The 20481-nt window shown below is 44.7% G+C and overlaps 1 protein-coding gene across 1 annotated transcript in view; it reads left to right on the top strand.

Moving 5' to 3' along the window:
- Nucleotides 1-526: 526 nt before the first annotated feature.
- LOC148479678 (uncharacterized) overlaps nt 527-20481 on the top strand; it is a 180657-nt gene continuing 160702 nt past the window's right edge. Inside the window, exon 1 of the mRNA XM_088454470.1 lies at nt 527-657. Within this exon, the coding sequence (XP_088310596.1) occupies nt 554-657 (104 nt within the window). The 5' untranslated portion in view covers nt 527-553. The remainder of the gene's footprint in view (nt 658-20481) is intronic.

The raw sequence follows: 20481 nt of genomic DNA, 5'->3' as shown, positions 1-20481 counted from the left end.
GGATGAAGGAGACAGTCAGAGAGGATGTAAGAGACAGTCAGAGGGGATGTGAGAGGCAGTCAGGGTGCAAGAGACAGTCAGAAAGGATTTGAGAGACAATAAGAGAGGAATTGAGAGACAGTCAGAGGGGATGTGAGAAACAGTCAGAGAGGTTGTGAGAGAGAGTCAGAAAGGGTGCAAGAGACAGTAAAAGAGGATTCAAGAGACAGTGAGTATGTAAGTGACAGTCAGAGAGGATGTAAGTGACAGAGAGGATTGTTGAGAACTGAGAGGGTGTGAGACTCAGGGTGACTATAAGAGACAGTCAGAGAGGGTGAGAGAGAGAGACAGAGACAGGCGTGAGATGAGAGGCTGGGAGAGAGCTCAGGGGCACCTTGAGAGAGAAAGTCAGAGAAATGACAAAGTTTGGAAAGAAAGTGGAAGAGGCCGGAGGGAGGAGGGAGGTGGAGGGAGAGGAGGGGGTGAGAGGAGGAGGAGGAGGAAAACCATTATACAGACATTGTACATTGTACAAGGAAAGAGAGGACAGAAGTTCCCAGTCACCCAGAGACTGATGACAGGACTCACAGATATGGACAATCTGAACCTGGACACGTACAATCTCTCCCTTATCACAGCCAAGGAGGATATACTGAGTGACAGGACCTCCACTGACTGGTGAGACACTGGGAGGGGGCTGCAGGTACAGGGGATGGGGGACTGGGGAGCTGGGGGGGGGTCACAGGATGGGTGTACAGAACAGAGAGGGAAGTGAGAGCTGGGGGAAGGGGGGTGGTCTCACAGGATGGGGGGTAAGGAGTAGGAGAGGGATGTGAGAGCTGAGGGGGTGGGGGTCACAGGTACAGTGGAGGGGGGGCAGGATAGCTGGTGGGTCACATGATGGGGGTATAGAATAGGAGAGAGGGAGAAAGCTGTGTGGGGGGAATCACAGGATGGGGGGTATAAAGAATAGGAGGGGAAGATGAGAGCTGGGGAGGGGGTCACAGGTTGGGGGTATAAGCACAGGAGGGGGAGATGAGAGCTGGGAGGGGGTCACAGGTTGGGGGTATAAGCACAGGAGGAGGATATGAGAGCTGGGGAGGGGGTCACAGGTTGGGGGTATAAGCACAGGAGGGGGAGATGAGAGCTGGGGAAGAGATCTTAGGATGGGGGTCTGGAACAGGAGAAAACAGGGTTCTTCAGGAGTGTTGATGCATATTAATATGTATATTGTATATGTGAGGAGGGACCGGTGTGTGTGTGTCAGGGTGAGGAGGGACCGGTGTGTGTGTCAGGGTGAGGAGGGACCGGTGTGTGTGTGTCAGGGTGAGGAGGGCCCGGTGTGTGTGTGTCAGGGTGAGGAGGGACCGGTGTGTGTGTCAGGGTGAGGAGGGACCGGTGTGTGTGTGTGTCAGGGTGAGGAGGGACCGGTGTGTGTGTGTCAGGGTGAGGAGGGCCCGGTGTGTGTGTCAGGGTGAGGAGGGACCGGTGTGTGTGTGTGTCAGGGTGAGGAGGGACCGGTGTGTGTGTGTGTCAGGGTGAGGAGGGACCGGTGTGTGTGTGTCAGGGTGAGGAGGGACCGGTGTGTGTGTCAGGGTGAGGAGGGACCGGTGTGTGTGTGTGTCAGGGTGAGGAGGGACCGGTGTGTGTGTGTCAGGGTGAGGAGGGACCGGTGTGTGTGTGTCAGGGTGAGGAGGGACCGGTGTGTGTGTCAGGGTGAGGAGGGACCGGTGTGTGTGTGTCAGGGTGAGGAGGGACCGGTGTGTGTGTGTGTGTCAGGGTGAGAAGGGACCGGTGTGTGTGTGTCAGGGTGAGGAGGGACCGGTGTGTGTGTGTCAGGGTGAGGAGGGACCGGTGTGTGTGTCAGGGTGAGGAGGGACCGGTGTGTGTGTGTGTGTCAGGGTGAGGAGGGACCGGTGTGTGTGTGTGTGTCAGGGTGAGGAGGGACCGGTGTGTGTGTGTGTGTCAGGGTGAGAAGGGACCGGTGTGTGTGTGTCAGGGTGAGGAGGGACCGGTGTGTGTGTGTCAGGGTGAGGAGGGACCGGTGTGTGTGTGTCAGGGTGAGGAGGGACCGGTGTGTGTGTGTGTCAGGGTGAGGAGGGACCGGTGTGTGTGTGTCAGGGTGAGGAGGGACCGGTGTGTGTGTGTGTCAGGGTGAGGAGGGACCGGTGTGTGTGTCAGGGTGAGGAGGGACCGGTGTAGGGTGCAGGGGGCCAGACTGTGGTCTGTGTTAGGAGGTGTATACTGTGCAGATATATAGGTGACAGTAAATGGAAGAATTAATGTATCTATTCCTTTGTTATAATCACTTAGGGGGAGAATGAGGGTAATTATTAGTGTCAGCGGGGGCACCTATCTTGCCAGTTTATACATGAATGTGCGCGGCCTGATTGACAAACCACCGTGATAAGTACTGATATAGATACGCGGCGGCTTCAGTTGCGCCAAACAGCCCCTCTCAGATCGCCAGGTCCCGGATAACTCAGCCGTAGCCAGCGTCTTTCTCGCTCAAAATGTGCGTCATTCACATAAATAAAACAACTGGGAGACAAAGCTACTTCGCCAGATTGCGCCAATTAACTTCATGTGAAACGTTTGTACATCTGTGTACGACAGACTGAATCTGAACACGCAGTGCCGCGATGCCAAGTTCTGTTCCAACTTTCTATGTCTTTAAAATGAAATCCTGTGCAGGTAAAGTCTGAGCCCAGAGTCTCTAGTACACGGTCAGCGGCGTTTCCCTGCTCAGCTACGCCAATAAGAGGCAACATTTATAGAAAAAGATATGGTACAGCTGATGCTGGGTGTATGAGGGCACATCTGTAATCTGCCAGGTACCTCACGCTGTATGGTACATAGATGCTGGGTGTATGAGGGCACATCTGTAATCTGCCAGGTACCTCACGCTGTATGGTGCATAGATGCTGGGTGTATGAGGGCACATCTGTAATCTGCCAGGTGCCTCACGCTGTATGGTGCATAGATGCTGGGTGTATGAGGGCACATCTGTAATCTGCCAGGTGCCTCACGCTGTATGGTACATAGATGCTGGGTGTGTGAGGGCACATCTGTAATCTGCCAGGTGCCTCACGCTGTATGGTGCATAGATGCTGGGTGTATGAGTGCACATCTGTAATCTGCCAGGTGCCTCACGCTGTATGCTACATAGATGCTGGGTGTATGAGGGCACATCTGTAATCTGCCAGGTGTCTCACGCTGTATGGTGCATAGATGCTGGGTGTATGAGGGCACATCTGTAATCTGCCAGCTGCCTCACGCTGTATGGAACATAGATGCTGGGTGTATGAGGGCACATCTGTAATCTGCCAGGTGTCTCACGCTGTATGGTACATAGATGCTGGGTGTATGAGTGCACATCTGTAATCTGCCAGGTGCCTCACGCTGTATGGTACATAGATGCTGGGTGTATGAGGGCACATCTGTAATCTGCCAGGTGTCTCACGCTGTATGGTACATAGATGTCTGGTGTATGAGGGCACATCTGTAATCTGCCAGGTGCCTCACGCTGTATGGTGCATAGATGCTGGGTGTATGAGGGCACATCTGTAATCTGCCAGGTGCCTCACGCTGTATGGTACATAGATGCTGGGTGTATGAGGACTTCTGTAATCTGCCAGGTGCCTCACGCTGTATGGTACATAGATGTCTGGTGTATGAGGGCACATCTGTAATCTGCCAGGTGTCTCACGCTGTATGGTGCATAGATGCTGGGTGTATGAGGGCACATCTGTAATCTGCCAGGTACCTCACGCTGTATGGTGCATAGATGCTGGGTGTATGAGGGCACATCTATAATCTGCCAGGTGTCTCACGCTGTATGGTGCATAGATGCTGGGTGTATGAGGGCACATCTGTAATATGCCTGGTGTCTCACGCTGTATGGTACATAGATGCTGGGTGTATGAGGGCACATCTGTAATCTGCCGGGTGCCTCACGCTGTATGGTGCATAGATGCTGGGTGTATGAGGGCACATCTATAATCTGCCAGGTGTCTCACGCTGTATGGTGCATAGATGCTGGGTGTATGAGGGCACATCTGTAATCTGCCAGGTGTCTCACGCTGTATGGTACATAGATGCTGGGTGTATGAGGGCACATCTGTAATATGCCTGGTGTCTCACGCTGTATGGTACATAGATGCTGGGTGTATGAGGGCACATCTGTAATCTGCCAGGTGCCTCACGCTGTATGGTACATAGATGTCTGGTGTATGAAGGCACATCTGTAATCTGCCAGGTGCCTCACGCTGTATGGTACATAGATGCTGGGTGTATGAGGGCACATCTGTAATCTGCCAGGTGTCTCACGCTGTATGGTACATAGATGCTGGGTGTATGAGGGCACATCTGTAATCTGCCAGGTGCCTCACGCTGTATGGTACATAGATGCTGGGTGTATGAGGGCACATCTGTAATCTGCCAGGTGCCTCACGCTGTATGGTGCATAGATGGGTGTATGAGGGCACATCTGTAATCTGCCAGGTGCCTCACGCTGTATGGTGCATAGATGCTGGGTGTATGAGGGCACATCTGTAATCTGCCAGGTGCCTCACGCTGTATGGTGCATAGATGCTGGGTGTGTGAGGGCACATCTGTAATCTGCCGGGTGCCTCACGCTGTATGGTGCATAGATGCTGGGTGTGTGAGGGCACATCTGTAATCTGCCGGGTGCCTCACGCTGTATGGTGCATAGATGCTGGGTGTGTGAGGGCACATCTGTAATCTGCCAGGTGCCTCACGCTGTATGGTGCATAGATGCTGGGTGTGTGAGGGCACATCTGTAATCTGCCAGGTACCTCACGCTGTATGGTGCATAGATGCTGGGTGTATGAGGGCACATCTGTAAGCTGCCAGGTGCCTCACGCTGTATGGTGCATAGATGCTGGGTGTATGAGGGCACATCTGTAATCTGCCAGGTGTCTCACGCTGTATGGTACATAGATGCTGGGTGTATGAGGGCACATCTGTAATCTGCCAGGTGCCTCACGCTGTATGGTACATAGATGTCTGGTGTATGAAGGCACATCTGTAATCTGCCAGGTGTCTCACGCTGTATGGTACATAGATGCTGGGTGTATGAGGGCACATCTGTAATCTGCCAGGTGTCTCACGCTGTATGGTACATAGATGCTGGGTGTATGAGGGCACATCTGTAATCTGCCAGGTGCCTCACGCTGTATGGTACATAGATGCTGGGTGTATGAGGGCACATCTGTAATCTGCCAGGTGCCTCACGCTGTATGGTGCATAGATGCTGGGTGTATGAGGGCACATCTGTAATCTGCCAGGTGCCTCACGCTGTATGGTGCATAGATGCTGGGTGTATGAGGGCACATCTGTAATCTGCCAGGTGCCTCACGCTGTATGGTGCATAGATGCTGGGTGTATGAGGGCACATCTGTAATCTGCCGGGTGCCTCACGCTGTATGGTGCATAGATGCTGGGTGTGTGAGGGCACATCTGTAATCTGCCAGGTGCCTCACGCTGTATGGTGCATAGATGCTGGGTGTGTGAGGGCACATCTGTAATCTACCGGGTGCCTCACGCTGTATGGTGCATAGATGCTGGGTGTATGAGGGCACATCTGTAATCTGCCAGGTGTCTCACGCTGTATGGTACATAGATGCTGGGTGTGTGAGGGCACATCTGTAATCTGCCAGGTGCCTCACGCTGTATGGTACATAGATGCTGGGTGTAGGAGGGCACATCTGTAATCTGCCAGGTGCCTCACGCTGTATGGTACATAGATGCTGGGTGTATGAGGGCACATGTGTAATCTGCCAGGTGCCTCACGCTGTATGGTGCATAGATGCTGGGTGTATGAGGCTGTAATCTGCCAGGCGCCTCACACTGTATGGTACATAGATGCTGGTTGTATGAGGGCACATCTGTAATCTGCCAGGTGTTTCACGCTGTATGGTATATAGATGCTGGGTGTATGAGGGCACATCTGTAATCTGCCAGGTGTTTCACGCTGTATGGTACATAGATGCTGGGTGTATGAGGCACATCTGTAATCTGCCAGGTGCCTCACGCTGTATGGTACATAGATGCTGGGTGTATGAGGACTTCTGTAATCTGCCAGGTGCCTCACGCTGTATGGTACATAGATGCTGGGTGTATGAGGGCACATCTGTAATCTGCCAGGTGCCTCACGCTGTATGGTACATAGATGCTGGGTGTATGAGGGCACATCTGTAATCTGCCAGGTGCCTCACGCTGTATGGTACATAGATGCTGGGTGTATGAGGCACATCTGTAATCTGCCAGGTGCCTCACGCTGTATGGTACATAGATGCTGGGTGTATGAGGACTTCTGTAATCTGCCAGGTGCCTCACGCTGTATGGTACATAGATGCTGGGTGTATGAGGGCACATCTGTAATCTGCCAGGTGCCTCACGCTGTATGGTACATAGATGCTGGGTGTATGAGGGCACATCTGTAATCTGCCAGGTGCCTCACGCTGTATGGTACATAGATGCTGGGTGTATGAGGGCACATGTGTAATCTGCCAGGTGCCTCACGCTGTATGGTGCATAGATGCTGGGTGTATGAGGCTGTAATCTGCCAGGCGCCTCACACTGTATGGTACATAGATGCTGGTTGTATGAGGGCACATCTGTAATCTGCCAGGTGTTTCACGCTGTATGGTATATAGATGCTGGGTGTATGAGGGCACATCTGTAATCTGCCAGGTGTTTCACGCTGTATGGTACATAGATGCTGGGTGTATGAGGCACATCTGTAATCTGCCAGGTGCCTCACGCTGTATGGTACATAGATGCTGGGTGTATGAGGACTTCTGTAATCTGCCAGGTGCCTCACGCTGTATGGTACATAGATGCTGGGTGTATGAGGGCACATCTGTAATCTGCCAGGTGCCTCACGCTGTATGGTACATAGATGCTGGGTGTATGAGGGCACATCTGTAATCTGCCAGGTGCCTCACGCTGTATGGTACATAGATGCTGGGTGTATGAGGGCACATCTGTAATCTGCCAGGTGCCTCACGCTGTATGGTACATAGATGCTGGGTGTATGAGGGCACATCTGTAATCTGCCAGGTGCCTCACGCTGTATGGTGCATAGCTGCTGGGTGTATGAGGGCACATCTGTAATCTGCCAGGTGCCTCACGCTGTATGGTGCATAGATGCTGGGTGTATGAGGGCACATCTGTAATCTGCCAGGTGCCTCACGCTGTATGGTGCATCGATGCTGGGTGTATGAGGGCACATCTGTAATCTGCCGGGTGCCTCACGCTGTATGGTGCATAGATGCTGGGTGTATGAGGGCACATCTGTAATCTGCCGGGTGCCTCACGCTGTATGGTGCATAGATGCTGGGTGTGTGAGGGCACATCTGTAATCTGCCAGGTGCCTCACGCTGTATGGTGCATAGATGCTGGGTGTGTGAGGGCACATCTGTAATCTGCCGGGTGCCTCACGCTGTATGGTGCATAGATGCTGGGTGTGTGAGGGCACATCTGTAATCTGCCAGGTGTCTCACGCTGTATGGTACATAGATGCTGGGTGTATGAGGGCACATCTGTAATCTGCCAGGTGTCTCACGCTGTATGGTACATAGATGCTGGGTGTGTGAGGGCACATCTGTAATCTGCCAGGTGCCTTACGCTGTATGGTACATAGATGCTGGGTGTAGGAGGGCACATCTGTAATCTGCCAGGTGCCTCACGCTGTATGGTGCATAGATGCTGGTTGTATGAGGCTGTAATCTGCCAGGCGCCTCACACTGTATGGTACATAGATGCTGGTTGTATGAGGGCACATCTGTAATCTGCCAGGTGCCTCACGCTGTATGGTACATAGATGCTGGGTGTATGAGGGCACATCTGTAATGTGCCAGGTGTCTCACGCTGTATGGTACATAGATGCTGGGTGTATGAGGACTTCTGTAATCTGCCAGGTGCCTCACGCTGTATGGTACATAGATGGTGGGTGTATGAGGGCACATCTGTAATCTGCCAGGTGCCTCACGCTGTATGGTACATAGATGCTGGGTGTATGAGGGCACATCTGTAATCTGCCAGGTGCCTCACGCTGTATGGTACATAGATGCTGGGTGTATGAGGGCACATCTGTAATCTGCCAGGTGCCTCACGCTGTATGGTACATAGATGCTGGGTGTATGAGGGCACATCTGTAATCTGCCAGGTGTCTCACGCTGTATGGTACATAGATGCTGGGTGTGTGAGGGCACATCTGTAATCTGCCAGGTGCCTCACGCTGTATGGTACATAGATGCTGGGTGTATGAGGGCACATCTGTAATCTGCCAGGTGTCTCACGCTGTATGGTGCATAGATGCTGGGTGTGTGAGGGCACATCTGTAATCTGCCAGGTGCCTCACGCTGTATGGTACATAGATGCTGGGTGTAGGAGGGCACATCTGTAATCTGCCAGGTGCCTCACGCTGTATGGTACATAGATGCTGGGTGTATGAGGGCACATCTGTAATCTGCCAGGTGTCTCACGCTGTATGGTGCATAGATGCTGGGTGTGTGAGGGCAGTAATAAGAGATGATAGTTATTGGGGTATTATTGCGGGGTATGATATAGTCCCTATGCCATGCTCTGCTTTCCAGGGGTAACACAACAAACAGCTTGCACGAAAAGTTTATAATAACCTTATAGTAAGTTGTGTGAAGCTATTTCAGTATGTTTATATGCACTAGAACATTAAGGCTTTATTATTCTCTGCTTTATTGGTTAATTTGATAATGTGTAGATTGTGACACAGAGATACCTGGACCCTCAAACTGAATAACCCCCAACACCTACTCAACTAGGCTTCACCACCAGTGACACCACTATTCACTACTATAGTATATAATGTGTGCATAGTGACCTACTGACATAATTATTCACTACTATAGTATATAATGTGTGCATAGTGACCTACTGACATAATTATTCACTACTATAGTATAAGGTGTGTGCACATTTATCCACTGACACCATTATTCACTACTATAGTATAAGGTGTGTGCACATTTATCCACCAACACCATTATTCACTACTATAGTATAAGCTGTGTGCACATTTATCCACCAACACCATTATTCACTACTATAGAATAAGCTGTGTGCACATTTATCCACCAACACCATTATTCACTACTATAGTATAAGATGTGTGCACATTTATCCACTGACACCATTATTCACTACTATAGTATAAGATGTGTGCACATTTACCTACTGACACCATTATTCACTACTATAGTATAAGGTGTGTGCACATTTATCCACTGACACCATTATTCACTACTATAGTATAAGATGTGTGCACATTTATCCACTGACACCATTATTCACTACTATAGTATAAGATGTGTGCACATTTACCTACTGACACCATTATTCACTACTATAGTATAAGGTGTGTGCACATTTATCCACTGACACCATTATTCACTACTATAGTATAAGATGTGTGCACATTTATCCACTGACACCATTATTCACTACTATAGTATAAGATATGTGCACATTTATCCACTTACACCATTATTCACTACTATAGTATAAGATGTGTGCACATTTATCCACTGACACCATTATTCACTACTATAGTATAAGTTGTGTGCACATTTATCCAATGACACCATTATTCACTACTATAGTATAAGCTGTGTGCACATTTAGCCAATGACACCATTATTCACTACTATAGCATAAAGATGTGTGCACATTTATCCATTGACACCATTATTCACTACTATAGTATAAGATGTGTGCACATTTATCCACTGACACCATTATTCACTACTATAGTATAAGATGTGTGCACATTTATCCAATGACACTATTATCTCCTACTATAGTATAAGTTGTGTGCACATGTTTCCAATGACACCATTATTCACTACTATAGTATAAGGTGTGTGCACATTTATCCACTGACACCATTATTTACTACTATAGTATAAGGTGTGTGCACATTTATCCACTGACACCATTATTTACTACTATAGTATAAGGTGTGTGCACATTTATCCACTGACACCATTATTTACTACTATAGTATAAGATGTGTGCACATTTATCTACTGACACCATTATTTACTACTATAGTATAAGATGTGTGCACATTTATCCACTGACACCATTATTTACTACTATAGTATAAGGTGTGTGCACATTTATCCAATGACACTATTATCTCCTACTATAGTATAAGTTGTGTGCACATGTTTCCAATGACACCATTATTCACTACTATAGTATAAGGTGTGTGCACATTTATCCACTGACACCATTATTTACTACTATAGTATAAGATGTGTGCACATTTATCCACTGACACCATTATTTACTACTATAGTATAAGGTGTGTGCACATTTATCCACTGACACCATTATTTACTACTATAGTATAAGATGTGTGCACATTTATCTACTGACACCATTATTTACTGCTATAGTATAAGATGTGTGCACATTTATCCACCAACACCATGATTCACTACTATAGTATAAGATGTGTGCACATTTATCCACTGACACCATTATTCACTACTATAGTATAAGATGTGTGCACATTTACCTACTGACACCATTATTCACTACTGTAGTATAAGATGTGTGCACATTTATCCACTGACACCATTATTCACTACTGTAGTATAAGATGTGTGCACATTTATCCACTGACACCATTATTTACTACTATAGTATAAGGTGTGTGCACATTTATCCACTGACACCATTATTCACTACTATAGTATAAGATGTGTGCACATTTATCCACTGACACCATTATTCACTACTATAGTATAAGATGTGTGCACATTTACCTACTGACACCATTATTCACTACTATAGTATTAGGTGTGTGCACATTTATCCACTGACACCATTATTCACTACTATAGTATAAGATGTGTGCACATTTATCCACTGACACCATTATTCACTACTATAGTATAAGATATGTGCACATTTATCCACTGACACCATTATTCACTACTATAGTATAAGTTGTGTGCACATGTTTCCAATGACACCATTATTCACTACTATAGTATAAGGTGTGTGCACATTTATCCACTGACACCATTATTTACTGCTATAGTATAAGATGTGTGCACATTTATCTACTGACACCATAATTTACTGCTATAGTATAAGATGTGTGCACATTTATCCACTGACACCATTATTCACTACTATAGTATAAGATGTGTGCACATTTATCTACTTGCACCATTATTTACTACTATAGTATAAGATGTGTGCACATTTATCCAATGACACCATTATTCGCTACTATAGTATAAGATGTGTGCACATTTATCTACTTGCACCATTATTCACTACTATAGTATAAGATGTGTGCACATTTATCCACTGACACCATTATTCACTACTATAGTATAAGATATGTGCACATTTATCCACTGACACCATTATTCACTACTATAGTATAAGTTGTGTGCACATGTTTCCAATGACACCATTATTCACTACTATAGTATAAGGTGTGTGCACATTTATCCACTGACACCATTATTTACTACTATAGTATAAGGTGTGTGCACATTTATCTACTGACACCATAATTTTCTGCTATAGTATAAGATGTGTGCACATTTATCCACTGACACCATTATTCACTACTATAGTATAAGATGTGTGCACATTTATCTACTTGCACCATTATTTACTACTATAGTATAAGATGTGTGCACATTTATCCAATGACACCATTATTCGCTACTATAGTATAAGGTGTGTGCACATTTATCTACTGACACCATTATTTGCTACCAGTGTGCGATGTATGCACACTTACTGACACCATCCTGTAATAATATACTGTACATGTGCACACTTATCCACCTTTTATATACTGTACGGGTATGGGTGGGTGGTGTGGATATATGTCAGGTAAGTGGTCAGGGTGTGTGGTACAGAAAAAGACATAGCATGTAGAAAGCTGTCAGAAAGAGATTTATTAAATTCTACAGGTTGGATCTTTGTTCAGGGCAAAGGTTTCTGTGTCATAGCTCAGTGACTTATAGAGGGGAGGGGAAGGGAAACCAGAGAAAGAAGAGAATGAGCAACATACATGGCAGAGACATTTATACCGTCCTCTGAATAGGATATACTGTAGTTACTGAAGGATTTTAATGCAAAGGAAGAGAATAATGAGGAAAGGAAAAAATACGTACGAGAGACAAACGATATGGGCAGAGAATGAAGGAACAGGAGAGAGAGTGTGAGAAGAGGAGACAGAAGGAGGAAGGATTAGAGATAGTGGGCCTCATTCAGAGGCGGTCGTTAGATGCAAGCGGTCGCTCTGAATCAGGGTGGGCCGCTTGCATCCTGAACAGCCGCCTCCTTGTCGATCGTTAAGCTGTGGGTTACCACCCACAGCTCTAACGACGGACATGGGTGATGGTTGCGATGGTCAAGACCATCGCTACCATCGGGGCTTATGACCAGACCCTAGGGTAGGGTCTGGGCACTTGTACACCCCAGGGAACTTCCTGCTCTGTTTGAGCAGGAAGGTCCCCACTGACATCAGCAATGATGTCAGTGGGGCCGCCCCCAAACGGCAAGCATTCTGACTGGAACGCCTTTGTTTGGCCGGGCACGCCCCCGGCCTTCCCAGCAAACAGAGCGAGCTGTCACTCAACATCGACAGCTCGCCCCATCTGCTACGAGACCCCTAGCAATGGAGCGCCCGTCGTTAGCCAGGTCATGCGCACGACGGAGCCGGCTCTGTTGTGCGCATGCGCTGTGGGGCAACATCGAGTCGGTTGCGAGCGCTCAGCGCTCACGACCGACTCTGAATAAGCTCAAGTATGTGGGAAGAGTATGAGAGGAGGAGATAGACTATGAGGGAAGAAGAGACAGAGTATGAGGGAGGAGAAGAGAGAGTATGGGAGAGATAATGAGAGAGGTATGAGGGAAGATGAGAGAGAGAGAATGGGAAGAGGAGAGCGTGTGAGGGAAGAGAAGAAAGAATGGAGAGAGTATGAGGAAGAGGAGAGAGAGTATGAGAAGAGGAGAGAGAGTATGAGAAGAGGAGGGGAGTATGAGGAAGAGTAGAGAGAGTATGAGAAGAGGGGGGGAGTATGACAGAAGAAGAGAGAATAAGATTATAGAGCATGTGAGGGAAGAGGAGATAGAATGAGAAGAGGAGAGAGTATGGGAAAAGGAGAGAGAGAATATGGGAAGAGAAGAGCGCATGGGAAGTGGAGGGGAGTATGAGGGAAGCAGAGAGAATAAGAGAAGATTATAGAGCGTGTGAGGGAAGAGGAGAAAAAATGGAGAGAATATGAGAAAAGGAGGGAGAATATGGGAAGAGGATGGAGAGTATAAGAGGAGAGAGAGTATGAGAAAAGGAGAGAATATAGGAAGAGGATGGAGAGTATAAGAGGAGAGAGTATGAGAAGGAGGTATTATGGGTAGAGGAGAGAGAATGAAGAAAGAGGAGAGAGAATGTTGGATGAGGACAGACTATGGAGGTGAGAGGGTATAGCAAAAGGAGAGAGAGAGAGACAGAATTAAAAAGAGAATATAAGAAGAGGAGATAGAAAGTATGAGAAGAGGTGAGAGAGTATGGAAAGTGGAGAGAGTATGAGGAAGAGGAGAGAGTGTTTAAGAATAGGAGGAAAAGTATTGGAAGATAAGAGACAGTATGAGGGAAGATGAGAGAGAGTTTGGGACGAGGATAGAGCATGGGAAGAGGAGAGGAATTATGGAAAGATGAGAGAGAATGAGAAGGAGCGTATGAGGGAAGAGAAGAAAGAGTATGAGGGAAGAGAGTATGAGAAGAAGAGAGTATGAGAGAAGAGAGTATAGAGAAGAGAGTATGAGAAGGAGAGTATAGGGAAAGAGTATGAAGAGGTGAGAGAGTGAGAAGAGGGGAGGACATGAGGGAAGAGGAGAGAGTATGAGGAAGAGGAGAGGAAGTATGAAAAGATGAGAGAGTGAGTGTATGAGGGAAGAGAAGAAAGAGTATGGGAAGAGATAGTATAGGGAAGAGAGAGTATGAGGGAAGAGGTGAGAGAGTATGAGAAGAAGAGAGTATGAGGGAAGAGAGTATGAGAAGAAGAGAGTATAGAGAAGAGTATGAGAAGAAGAGAGTATAGAGAAGAGAAGAGAGTATGAGGGAAGAGGAGAGTATGAGGAAGAGGAGAGGAAGTATGAAAAGATGAGAGAGAGTGAGTGTATGAGGGAAGAGAAGAAAGAGTATGAGAAGAGATAGTATAGAGAAGAGAGTATGAGGGAAGAGGTGAGAGAGTATGAGAAGAAGAGAGTATGAGAAGAAGAGAGTATGAGAAGAAGAGAGTATGAGAAGAAGAGAGTATGAGAAGAAGAGAGTATGAGGGAAGAGAGTATGAGAAGAAGAGAGTATAGAGAAGAGTATGAGAAGAAGAGAGTATAGAGAAGAGAAGAGAGTATGAGGGAAGAGGAGAGAGTATGAGGAAGAGGAGAGGAAGTATGAAAAGATGAGAGAGAGTGAGTGTATGAGGGAAGAGAAGAAAGAGTATGAGAAGAGATAGTATAGGGAAGAGAGAGTATGAGGGAAGAGGAGTGAGTATGAGAAGAGGGGAGGGAATGAGGGAAGAGGAGAGAGAGTATGAGAAGAGGGGAGGGAATGAGGGAAGAGGAGAGAGAGTATGAGAAGAGGGGAGGGAATGAGGGAAGAGGAGAGAGAGTATGAGAAGAGGGGAGGGAATGAGGGAAGAGGAGAGAGAGTATGAGAAGAGGGGAGGGAATGAGGGAAGAGGAGAGAGAGTATGAGAAGAGGGGAGGGAATGAGGGAAGAGGAGAGAGTATGAGAAGAGGGGAGGGAATGAGGGAAGAGGAGAGAGAGAGTATGAGAAGAGGGGAGGGAATGAGGGAAGAGGAGAGAGAGTATGAGAAGAGGGGAGGGAATGAGGGAAGAGGAGAGAGGGTATGAGAAGAGGGGAGGGAATGAGGGAAGAGGAGAGAGAGTATGAGAAAGAGGAGAGGAAGTTTGGAAAGATGAGACAGAATGAGTGTATGAGGGAAGAGAAGAAAGAGTATGAGAAGAGATAGTATAGAGAAGAGAGAGTATGAGGGAAGAGGTGAGAGAGTATGAGAAGAGAGAATAGAAAGAGAAAAGAGTATAGAAAGAAGAGAGTATGAGAAGAGGGGAGGGAATGAGGGAACAGGATATGAAGTATGGAAAGATGAGAGAGAATGAGTGTATGAGGTAAGAGAAGAAAGAGAGTGTGAGAAGAAGAGAGAGAATAGAAAGAGTATAGAAAGAAGAGAGTATGAGAAGAGAGGAGGGAATGAGGGAATAGGAGAGAGCGTATGGGAAGGGGAGAGTATGGGAAGAGGAGAGAGTGTATAAGAATAGGAGAGAGAGTATTGGAAGAGGAGATAGAGTATGAGGAAGTGTAGAGGGAGTATGGGAAAAGGAGAGCGTATGAGAAGAGGAGGTATTATAGGTAGAGTAGAGAGATTGTCTGATGTAGAGAGAGAGAGAGAGAGAGAGAGATGGATGAGGACAGACTATGGAGGTGGGAGAGTATAGCAAAAGGAGAGAGAGTAATGAGAAGAAGAGAGAATATAGGAAGATGTGTGAGAATGAAGAAATTGGGGAAATAATGTGGGAAGAGGAGAGAGAATGAAGAAGAGGAGATAGATAGTAGGGAAACATTGTGAAGTAGAGTAGGGACAGTGTATGATGGGGGTAGACAGTAATAAATAGGGATAATAAGATGAATGGTAACCGGGCATGGAGGGGAGCTGGGGATAGTAGAGGAAGAGCAGAGTTAATACTGGAGAAGCTACATGTTAGGGATATAGATATGTTCTCTTTTACTAAACAAAACAAAATGTATCTCAGACGCTATAACAAAGACCTACTTTTTCCTGCAGCTCTTATTTGGAGAGTACTCAGCCCTTAAGTATTAGTCAAACAAGAAAAGGATAAGAGCGCATGGAATATTGATCATTTTAATATGGCATTAAAACATTAAGATATAATATTGACATACACCAGCCGGTATATAGAAAAACCCCAATCAATTAGCAGCAAAAATGCATTAAATTAGTCTTAGTGACATAACATCTTGTCAATCTAATTATTTCCAAATTTATGGCCTATTTAAAGTATCCAATTATCAGTTTTACTATTAGCAACGATACCTTACAATATATACCTCTACAGTGCACATAAAGGTTAAATAGCAGTAATTTATATTAGCAGCAATTTTCTGAGTCCACAGTCCATTGCAGTGATCTATAGAGCATATGTACGTTCATGTTATTGCCCAAACATTTCTAATGCTGGGCATACACTATACACTTATCTGTCACATATCTGTCTATCACTAATGCTGGGTATACACTATACACTTATCTGTCACATATCTGTCTATCACTAATGCTGGGCATACACTATACACTTATCTGTCACATATCTGTCTATCACTAATGCTGGGTATACACTATACACTTATCTGTCTATCACTAATGCTGGGTATACACTATACACTTATCTGTCTATCACTAATGCTGGGTACACTATACACTTATCTGTCACATATCTATCACTAATGCTGCGTATACACTATACACTTATCTGACACATATCTGTCTATCACTAATGCTGGGCATACACTATACACTTATCTGTCACATATCTGTCTATCACTAATGCTGGGCATACACTATACACTTATCTGTCACATATCTATCACTAATGCTGGGTATACACTATACACTTATCTGTCACATATCTGTCTGTCACTAATGCTGGGCATACACTATACACTTATCTGTCACATATCTGTCTATCACTAATGCTGGGTATACACTATACACTTATCTGTCACATATCTGTCTATCACTAATGCTGGGTATACACTATACACTTATCTGTCACATATCTGTCTGTCACTAATGCTGGGCATACACTATACACTTATCTGTCACATATCTGTCTATCACTAATGCTGGGCATACACTATACACTTATCTGTCACATATCTGTCTATCACTAATGCTGGGTATACACTATACACTTATCTGTCACATATCTGTCACTAATGCTGGGTATACACTATACACTGATCTGTCACATATCTGTCTATCACTAATGCTGGGTATACACTATACACTTATCTGTCACATATCTATCACTAATGCTGGGTATACACTATACACTTATCTGTCACATATCTGTCTATCACTAATACTGGGCATACACTATACACTTATCTGTCACTAATGCTGGGCATACACTATACACTTATCTGTCTGTCTATCACTAATGCTGGGTATACACTATACACTTATCTGTCACATATCTGTCTATCACTAATGCTGGGTATACACTATACACTTATCTGTCACATATCTGTCTATCACTAATGCTGGGTATACACTTATCTGTCACATATCTATCACTAATGCTGGGTATACACTTATCTGTCACATATCTGTCTGTCACTAATGCTGTGCATACACTATACACTTATCTGTCACATATCTGTCTGTATATCACTAATGCTGGGCATACACTATACACTTATCTGTCACATATCTGTCTATCACTAATGCTGGGCATACACTATACACTTATCTGTCACATATCTGTCTATCACTAATGCTGGGCATACACTATACACTTATCTGTCTGTCTATCACTAATGCTGGGTATACACTATACACTTATCTGTCACATATCTGTCTGTCACTAATGCTGTGCATACACTATACACTTATCTGTCACATATCTATCACTAATGCTGGGCATACACTATACACTTATCTGTCACATATCTGTCTGTCACTAATGCTGTGCATACACTATACACTTATCTGTCACATATCTGTCTGTATATCACTAATGCTGGGCATACACTATACACTTATCTGTCACATATCTGTCTATCACTAATGCTGGGCATACACTATACACTTATCTGTCACATATCTATCACTAATGCTGGGTATACACTATACACTTACCTGTCACATATCTGTCTATCACTAATGCTGGGTATACACTATACACTTATCTGTCACATATCTGTCTATCACTAATGCTGGGTATACACTATACACTTATCTGTCACATATTTGTCTATCACTAATGCTGGGCATACACTATACACTTATCTGTCACATATCTGTCTATCACTAATGCTGGGCATAAACTATACACTTATCTGTCACATATCTGTCTATCACTAATGCTGGGCATACACTATACACTGATCTGTCACATATCTGTCTATCACTAATGCTGGGTATACACTATACACTTATCTGTCACATATCTGTCACTAATGCTGGGTATACACTATACACTTATCTGTCACATATCTGTCTATCACTAATGCTGGGTATACACTATACACTTATCTGTCACATATCTGTCTATCACTAATGCTGGGCATACACTATACACTTATCTGTCACATATCTGTCTATCACTAATGCTGGGCATACACTATACACTTATCTGTCACATATCTGTCTGTCTATCACTAATGCTGGGCATACACTATACACTTTTCTGTCACATATCTGTCTATCTCTAATGCTGGGCATACACTATACACTTATCTGTCACATATCTATCACTAATGCTGGGTATACACTATACACTTATCTGTCACATATCTGTCTATCACTAATGCTGGGCATACACTATACACTTATCTGTCACATATCTATCACTAATGCTGGGTATACACTATACACTTATCTGTCACATATCTGTCTATCACTAATGCTGGGTATACACTATACACTTATCTGTCACATATCTGTCTATCACTAATGCTGGGCATACACTATACACTTATCTGTCACATATCTGTCTATCACTAATGCTGGGTATACACTATACACTTATCTGTCACATATCTGTCTATCACTAATGCTGGGTATACACTATACACTTATCTGTCACATATCTATCACTAATGCTGGGTATACACTTATCTGTCACATATCTGTCTGTCACTAATGCTGGGCATACACTATACACTTATCTGTCACATATCTGTCTGTCACTAATGCTGGGTACACTATACACTTATCTGTCACATATCTATCACTAATGCTGCGTATACACTATACACTTATCTGTCACATATCTATCACTAATGCTGGGTATACACTATACACTTATCTGTCACATATCTGTCTATCACTAATACTGGGCATACACTATACACTTATCTGTCACTAATGCTGGGCATACACTATACACTTATCTGTCACATATCTGTCTATCACTAATGTTGGGTATACACTATACACTTATCTGTCATATATCTGTCTATCACTAATGCTGGGCATACACTATACACTTATCTGTCACATATCTGTCTGTCACTAATGCTGTGCATACACTATACACTTATCTGTCACATATCTGTCTGTATATCACTAATGCTGGGCATACACTATACATTTATCTGTCACATATCTGTCTATCACTAATGCTGGGCATACACTATACACTTATCTGTCACATATCTATCAGTAATGCTGGGTATACACTATACACTTATCTGTCACATATCTGTCTATCACTAATGCTGGGTATACACTATACACTTATCTGTCACATCTGTCTGTCTATCACTAATGCTGGGCATACACTATACACTTATCTGTCACATATCTGTCTATCACTAATGCTGGGTATACACTATACACTTATCTGTCACATATCTGTCACTAATGCTGGGTATACACTATACACTTATCTGTCACATATCTATCACTAATACTGGGTATACACTATACACTTTTCTGTCACATATCTATCACTAATGCTGGGTATACACTATACACTTATCTGTCACATATCTGTCTATCACTAATGCTGGGTATACACTATATACTTATCTGTCACATATCTGTCTATCACTAATGCTGGGTATACACTATACACTTATCTGTCACATATCTATCACTAATGCTGGGTATACACTATACACTTATCTGTCACATATCTATCACTAATACTGGGTATACACTATACACTTATCTGTCACATATCTGTCTATCACTAATGCTGGGTATACACTATACACTTATCTGTCACATATCTGTCTGTCTATCACTAATGCTGGGCATACACTATACACTTATCTGTCACATATCTATCACTAATGCTGGGTATACACTTATCTGTCACATATCTGTCTGTCACTAATGCTGGGTACACTATACACTTATCTGTCACATATCTGTCGGTCACTAATGCTGGGCATACACTATACACTTATCTGTCACATATCTGTCTATCACTAATGCTGGGTATACACTATACACTTATCTGTCTATCACTTATGCTGGGTATACACTATACACTTATCTGTCTATCACTAATGCTGGGTACACTATACACTTATCTGTCACATATCTATCACTAATGCTGCGTATACACTATACACTTATCTGACACATATCTGTCTATCACTAATGCTGGGCATACACTATACA

Source organism: Taudactylus pleione, unplaced genomic scaffold (genome assembly GCF_031769625.1).
Source record: "Taudactylus pleione unplaced genomic scaffold, aTauple2 ptg000618l, whole genome shotgun sequence".
Taxonomy (NCBI): domain Eukaryota; kingdom Metazoa; phylum Chordata; class Amphibia; order Anura; family Myobatrachidae; genus Taudactylus; species Taudactylus pleione.
The sequence above is the reverse complement of the archived record's forward strand: the minus strand, read 5'-3'. Positions and strand labels throughout refer to the sequence as shown.